Source organism: Lolium perenne, chromosome 6, assembly GCF_019359855.2.
Source record: "Lolium perenne isolate Kyuss_39 chromosome 6, Kyuss_2.0, whole genome shotgun sequence".
NCBI lineage: Eukaryota > Viridiplantae > Streptophyta > Magnoliopsida > Poales > Poaceae > Lolium > Lolium perenne.
In genome coordinates, this window is record NC_067249.2 from 263,814,936 (window position 1) to 263,823,021 (window position 8,086).

The 8,086-nt window shown below is 49.3% G+C and overlaps 1 protein-coding gene across 1 annotated transcript; it reads left to right on the forward strand.

Moving 5' to 3' along the window:
- The first annotated feature begins 607 nt into the window (after window positions 1-607).
- On the forward strand, window positions 608-3,382 carry LOC127305443 (wall-associated receptor kinase 1-like). The gene is made up of 3 exons (XM_051335861.2): window positions 608-1,529; window positions 1,665-1,832; window positions 1,951-3,382. Exons 1-3 carry the CDS (start codon window positions 635-637, stop codon window positions 3,168-3,170), a joined length of 2,283 nt encoding a protein of 760 aa, XP_051191821.1. The 5' UTR covers window positions 608-634; the 3' UTR covers window positions 3,171-3,382.
- The last annotated feature ends 4,704 nt before the right edge of the window (window positions 3,383-8,086 follow it).

Here is an 8,086-nt window from a genome sequence, read left to right on the forward strand (position 1 = left end):
CTCCCTCCGTTCACAATTACCATGCATTTCATCAAATTCAGATTTTACAAACTTTAACTATAAATATAGGAAAACATATTAATGTCTAAAATATAAAAATAGTACCATTAGAATAATCTTGAAGTGTACTTTTATATTATGTAGGAGTAGTTTGCATATAAGTGTTGGTCAAAGTGAAGTTTTGTAATCTTTGACCAACTATCTGTGATGAACTATCAATATATTTTTATTTTCTGGATAATAATTTATTTTTACAGATAACTGGTCAAACGTGGTAAAGTTTAACTTTAATCAAATATTATATACGGATTATTGTGAAAAAAATAAGAAGCACATCGTCTCGCGTGTACATACTAATTACATATTTTAGAAACAAATGTGAGAGGATGTTACTGGATAATTGGCAATAGGCAACTGGTTGATCCACTTGAGTACGAACTTGGCGCCTTACCAGAGGCACGAGCACGCCATGGATGACCAGACTAGCCAAATCTCCTCGCCTTCCTTCCATCCTTTACCGATCGGATAATGAATCAAGGGATAACCACACAAGCGTCAGAGGCAACTACCAGACTACCGCCACCCACGCCATATATAACAGGGTGGAACCGAAGCAGAGCAAGCACGCAACAGCATGTCAAGAATGCCGACCACCGTACAGCTGCTGATCGTATTGCATTTGCTGTCCGTGGCGGCAGCTCAGCGCCAGCCGTCCTTGGCGCTGCCGGGGTGCCGCGAAATGTGCGGCAACGTCACCGTCCCCTACCCCTTTGGCATCGGCGCCGGCTGCCACCGCGACAACACACAATACAGCGACTTCGAACTCGCGTGCGACGACTCTGGCCCTTCCGCACCGCGACTCACCATGGCAAGCCGTGGCTACCGCCTTGCCGAAATCTCGCTCGCCGCCGGCGAGGCCACGACCTACCTCAACGCGACGCGCAACTGCTACAACTCCACGGGCGGGTTCGACGACCGGAACAGAAACACGTACATGGGCATCGCCGACAGCCCCTTCCTCTTCTCATCTAACAAGACCCAACTCGTCGCGCTCGGCTGCCCCACCCTCGGCTTCTTCGTCGACGGTGAAGGCCAGTACGTCAGCGGCTGCATGTCCGTGTGCCGGAAGGCGCAACTGGAAGTCGGGTCCTGCCGGAGCGCCATCCCCACGGGGATTGACTTCTTCGAGCCGGTGCAGAACAACTTGCTGCCCCGGCGCTCGCAGCGTGAGTATGCGACAATTGCCTCCCTCACCACGCCGTGCCACTACGTCTTCCTCGTCCAGACAGACTGGTTGGATAGCGGCCACATCATCCTCAACCGCACCGATGATTTTGAGGTGCCCGTCGTGCTCGACTGGGCCATCCGGAACGGCGGCAACTGCAGCGCCGCCAAGGGAAACGTGATGGCGGACTTCGCGTGCCGGAGCGCCAACAGCGAGTGCTTCGATGTCGACAACGGGGACGGGTACCGCTGTAACTGCTCCACGGGTTACGACGGCAACCCCTACCTCGACCGCGGATGCACAGGTAAACAGACCGGCCACACAGCACTGAATTGGTTTTTTCTTGCTTAGAGCAAAGGCCTTCAGGATACTGAATTCTTCTGCCTTGTGAAATGATTTCGTCTGATCAAATGGTGATTAATTGCTTTGCAAACCGAAGACATCGACGAGTGCCAACATAAAGAAAACTATGGGTGCCACGGAGTCTGCTCAAACACGGAGGGACACTACACTTGCAAATGCCCTCCGGAAGAAACTGGAGATCCCACCATGAAGAATGGCTGCCGACCGAAGGACAAGTTCACCGTAGCTCTGAAAGCCGTTACAGGTACATTTACAATTTTACATCTATCGATCGATGGTCAATATCATGCGACATGCTCTAGTCATCTCAATTTCTTCGTACGACTGTATGCTAAATGTTACGTATGCAATGTCATATTCAGGGGTCGGCGTGGGAGTGATCTTGTTAGGGTCAATATGCTGCGGCACCTGCCTGGCGCTGCAGAAGAGCAACCTCATGAGAACAAAGAAGAAATTCTTCGAACACAACGGAGGCATCATCCTGCAGCAGCAGATGCGGTCATACAATGGCACCACCGGTGGAGCCAGTGGTGGATTCAAGATATTCTCCAGTGAAGAACTGAAGAAGGCGACGAACAACTTCGCCGCCGACCAGATCCTCGGCCGTGGAGGCCACGGCATTGTCTATAGAGGTATCCTCACGGACAATTCGGTGGTGGCCATCAAGAAGTCCAAGATGATGGAGGAGGCCGAGACCAAGGAGTTCACAAGGGAGATGCTCATCCTCTCCCAAATCAACCACCGGAATGTCGTCAAGCTGCTTGGTTGCTGTCTTGAGGTGGAGGTGCCGATGTTGGTATATGAGTATGTCTCAAATGGCACCCTCTACCAGTACATCCATGGTGGCAAGGGACTCAATGCTGACACCGCCTTGGATACCCGTCTTCGGATTGGGGCGGAGTCGGCGGAGGCGCTGGCCTATATGCACTCGTCGGCCTCGCCACCAATCCTCCACGGCGATGTCAAGACAGCTAACATCCTTCTCGATGGTAGTCTCACCGCAAAAGTAACGGACTTTGGAGCATCGAAGCTGGCTCCAAGCGATGAGGCCGAGGTCATCGCCACGCTAGTGCAAGGCACCTGTGGGTACTTAGACCCGGAGTACCTTATGACATGCCAGCTGACAGACAAGAGCGACGTGTACAGCTTTGGTGTCGTGATGTTGGAGCTGCTGACCAGGAAAAAAGTCCTATGTTTTGACGGCCCAGAGGAAAATAGGAGCCTTGTGGCATGCTTCGTGATGGCCGTGAAGTTCGGTCGGCATGCCGAGCTCATGGACGGCAATGTTAGGAAGGAGATGGGACCGGAGGCCCTGGAAGAGGTCACACACCTCTTGATGCGATGCGTGAGCATGAGCGGCGATGAGCGGCCGAGGATGAAGGAGGTTGCGGAGAGGCTGGAGGCACTGAGGAGATACCAGCAGCATCCATGGGGTCATGCTGGTGGTGGTGATTTGGAGGAGGAGGGGGAGGATGAGAAGAGCTTGCTTGGGAGGAAGCAACAATGCGATGTGGACTACAAATTCAGACCGCATGACTTGCTTGACCTTGAGGGGGATAGCACGTATACTTATAGCTTGTAGGTCGAATGTTCTATTATTGTATACTTATAGCTTGCACGTGTAAAAGAATATGGTAGGAACCGTACTTGGCCTCGTACGGGTTTCGTGTTTATATAGCCGATGTGGGCATCGTGTCATACATGGTTTGTATCCAATACACATACGTGTATACAGAAAGGATAGAGGGAGAGTCCTATTACATTGTCTAACAGCCTCCTTTAACCTAAACATGTGGACATGTTCAGATTACGCTTGAACTCATCTAGCTTCTTTGCTGGAAGTGCTTTTGATCACCATTGGAGAGAAACCGAATGGCTAGTTGGTTATTTGCAACTCGTTTTCTGACAAAGTGGAAATCAATCTCAATGTGTTTAGTACGAGCATGAAACGCATGATTGGTAGCAAATAGGTATCACCCAAATTGTCACACCAAAGACTTGGCTTTTCCTTCAATTTTACTCTAACTTCTGCAAACAAGGCCTCAACCCAAATCAACTCAGCTGTGGTATTTGCAAATGACTTGTACTCAACTTCAGTGCTAGAACGAGACATTGTAGCATGTCTCCTGGCACTCCAGGAGACCAAGTTTGCTCCAACAAATATATCAAAACCACATGTAGAGCGTCTGTCATCAAGATAACCTGCCCAAGCTGCATCTGAGAATGCATTGAGGAATGTAGATTAAGATTGGATAATAGAGATTTCAAGCTTCAATGTGCCCTTGACATATATGTGAGAATTCACTTAGTAGTAGTCCAATGCTCCGTAGTTGGAGCATGAAGGTACTGACAAACCTTGTTCACTGACAAAGAAAATTTTGGCCGAGTCAGAGTCACATACTGTTAAGCTCCAACCATGCTTCGAAACTGAGTGCTATCTTCATCCCCAAGAGGTGTACCAGCCGAAAGAGACAACTGTTCTGAGGATGATAGGGGTGTAGGGGGGCGACTTGGAGTTGCGCATACCAGCCTTATCAAGTATATATGTAGCATATTTCTAATGTGTCAGAAGTAGACCATTGTGTATCTTTTTCACCTCAATGCTAAGAAAATAGTTTAAGTCACCTAAGTCCTTGATAGCAAAATTCTTGTTCAAGTCACGTACTAGAGCGGTAATGGCATGATTTGAAGAGCTTGTAACTATGATATCATCAACATATACTAGAACAAACATAGTGACATCTGACTTTTGAAACAGGAATAATGAAGTGTTAGCCTTTGATGATGTAAAACTAAGATCATGTAGTTTTGAACTTAGCCTAGAAAACCAAGCTCTAGGTGCTGGCTTCAAACCATCACAATCCGAGGATGAGATCCAGTCCATAGAGAGAGGAGTGGTTTCACCTATGTTATTCTCAATACAGAGAGTAGAGATAGGGGGTTTCACGAAAGCATTTTTAGCAGCTATATCAATTCGAGCATTTTCCAAATATCTAAGTACATTAAAATTCGAGAAATTATCATCAGGAATGTTAACCCCCATCTTATGAGCTCTAAGCATCAGGTCACTATCAGAAAACGTAGCGAAAGAATTACTGGATGAAGGGACGTTGGTGGAAATGTTACCTTCCAGATTCCTTTTCTTGGTGACATGCATAGCCTTCCCCATAGGGTCCTCATTGGCTGTAGGCATTATCCTGGAGCTGAACCTTGTAGTATTGACTTCTGGAACGACATAAATTTCCTCAGGAGAAGCTTCTGGTGATTGAACCACATAGGCAAAATAACCAACAAGAGGAGAACTCGACCATCAGAGATATCAGTTATGGAAGGCAAGAATGGCCATATGTCCGCCGATAGTGTATGTGAGAAAGGAGGCAGCAAGGAGGACACTCAATCAGAGCGAGTTAGGTCAGGCATTTGCACCTTTTGGATGAGGGAGCAAGGGACCATCCGGCTATTGGGAGGAGGCGTACCGGCAAACTGTTGAGGTTCATGTTCCTTAGCCATTGTTTCAATCAGGAGTTCATTACCACCCGCACTATCTTCATCTAATTCATTGTCCATAGCAAGGGTGTCATTGTTTGCTTCAGTAATTGTGTTACAGGTCCTCTGTCGTCTGCCAGAATCAGATTGACTTCCCATTCCTTGGTTCTCTGAAGATTCTTCAGTGCCCGTGATACTTTTCTCCATTCTTGGTCTTTTAGGGGAAGGAGCATCAACATTGGTAGACACAGTAACTCCAGCGTTGTCCTTTGGCGGCCCCTGACAATGACTTTATTAATCCCATAGAAAAAGTCATAGAAATTGTCTCCCAAACATCCTTCAGCCGAAGCAGGAATCAAGTCCACATCTCTGCAGCCCACCAGCACTCTGACGTACTCCGGCTTGTGTAGAGTAGAAATGTCGAGGTCCAGGGAAACACCAACAAGGGAGCTGGCATAGAAAGCATTCTCGCCGATTCTCTTATCCCGAAGAATATTACTGATCCGCAACCATGTTTTTTGTGATCCCCATACTTTTTATTGTGTCGACGAATATCAGGTTTAGTCCACTTCCACCATCCATGAAGACTTTGCTCATTTTGAACCCCCCGACCTGCGCCTCGACTACTAAGGCAGCTTGTCCTGGTTTTGGTATGGTCATCGGGTGATCTGCTCGGCTGAACGTAATGTTATGAGACGACCACTCGACATATTCAGGGATGTTCGCCATGATACTTTCTGCCAGATTGATTTCTCGCGTGAGCTTCTTCATTTCTCTTCTTGAAACGCCTGTCCTATGGATCATGCTCATCTGCCCACGTGGTGGTGGAAACGCCTCGTTGGGTTGATGAGGTTGAGCCTGCTAGACTTGATGCTGCGGTGGAGGTGGTGGTGGTGATGGCGGCTGTGGCTACTGCTGGATGAGTTTCTGCATGTCAATGAACTGCCTACAGTCTCTGAGCAAATGGCTTGACTTCGTTTTATTGTCCTTAGAATCAACGTATGAGTGTAAGTAACAAGGAGCGTTGATCTGCTCAGTGTAGGGTAGTTCGGGAGTCCCCTGTGATCGTGGTTTGTAATTGTCGCGGTTCCCAAGTTGTTCCGATTACCGTCCTGCCGATCATCTCGTCTGTCGGCATACCGATCGTCCTGCCGATCAGAGTATCCTGCGGCTACCAGGTTACTATCGTCATAGCTGCGGTTCTTCCTCTTCTTGTGGCGATCCCTTCGTTCACCCGAGTCGTGCTTCGGCTGGTCGTCGTCTTCGTCGTCACTGCGCTGTCGCGGCTTTCGTACGTTGTCCTCGCCATCAGCCCAGCTGTTGGCGATTTCCATTAACTTGGTTATGATTTTCGGATTTTTGCGCCCGAGCTCCTCTATGTAGCTTTCACGTCGGATGTCGTCGCTGAAGGCGTCGATTGCTCTGTCGACAGATACATCTTCGGCAGCGTTTAGGAGCTTGGTGAATCTCCCGATATATGCGCGCATTGATTCCTTCTGCTTTTGCTGGCAATGCCGTAACTCCTCAATCCCGACGGGCCTTTTGTATGTTGCTTGAAAATTGGCAACGAAAGCGTCTACTAGGTCGTCCCATGATTTGATGGAGCCCTTCAGCAGACCTCTTAACCAGGCTTGCGCTGAATCCTTTAGGTAAAGCTGCAAGCACTGCATTGCTGCTATCTGATTCCCTTTGTGCAGAATCACAGTCTGCAAATAGTCGTCTATCCAAGACCTTGGCTCCTGCTGCGCATCGTATTTGGCAGCGTCAGTGGGGGTGGGTTTGAACTTTCTAGGTGGCATCGCCTCACGGATTTTGTAGCTTAAACAATCGGCTCCCCTTAGCTCGCCGTCGTTCTCCTGACTCTCATCCGAGGAATCACTGTCATATTCCTCCCTAGTGGCGCGTCGTCGCCTTGCTTTGTCGATTCTGCTCTGGGTGATTTCATCTCGAGCGTCTCTCGCATGATGCTTCGAGCCACTAGCCTGCAACGTGGTCTTTTCCTTCCGCGGGACCAGATTGTCTCCCAATATTGCGAGACTTTCTAGGGCACCTCGATGGGCTTGAGCCATGGAACCTTCAGGGCGCTGATTGATGAGGTACGCGGCAAGGTTGGCGGTCGCTCCCGCGACGGTTTTTGGTCGTGGCATGCCCGCGGTGTCCGTGGTCATAAAGGACTTGGTCAGATTCGACGTTATTTCTCCGGCGTCGTCTTCCGAGAGCCTGGATAATCTTGATCGGTGCTTGCCTGCCCCTTGAGTGCTTCGAGAGGCGCTTCCTTGCGAGCCTCTCCGTCGTTCACTGGATCGGTCTGCCGCGAATAGGCGTCTCTCGAGGGTGGCTTGCTCTTTTGATAGGCGCTCCCGATTTTTCTCTAATATGGAGCAATAAGCGTTGAGGGTTCAAACCGAAGTTCCTGCAGGGAGCGGTGTGTTGTTAAGCACGGCTGCCCTGGCTGCTGCCCACTCTTCCTCCGTGATGATGTAATCGTTGTTGTTGTTGCTGGCGCTGTTTTCAAAACTTGCTCGCCTGCTGGAGCGGGGGGGTGCGATCTCCGTCTCCCCTGTTCCTTGTGTTTCCCGTATTATTGGCAACATAAACCTGGTGGTGTGCCGTTGTTCGGGTGGCGCCTTGGACCATGCTGTCGACGCTGTCTTCTCCCGAAGAGTACTGGGCATTGCAGATGAACGGTGTGTCGCTTGATCCTAGCCCGTGCCTGGTATCGCATTTCAAGCAGTAGTAGGAGGTCATCTCCGAAGAAGTGGGATTGTCGGAACCAACTGCTGCGCGTAGTTGATGTATGTCTTTCCGTTCAACACGCGTCCGTTGGGAACCCCAAGAGGAAGGTGTGATGCGTACAGCAGTAAGTTTCCCTCAGTAAGAAACCAAGGTTTATCGAACCAGTAGGAGCCAAGAAGCACGTTGAAGGTTGATGGCGGCGAGATGTAGTGCGGCGTGATACGTCTCCGACGTATCGATAATTTCTTATGTTCCATGCCACATTATTGATGAAAT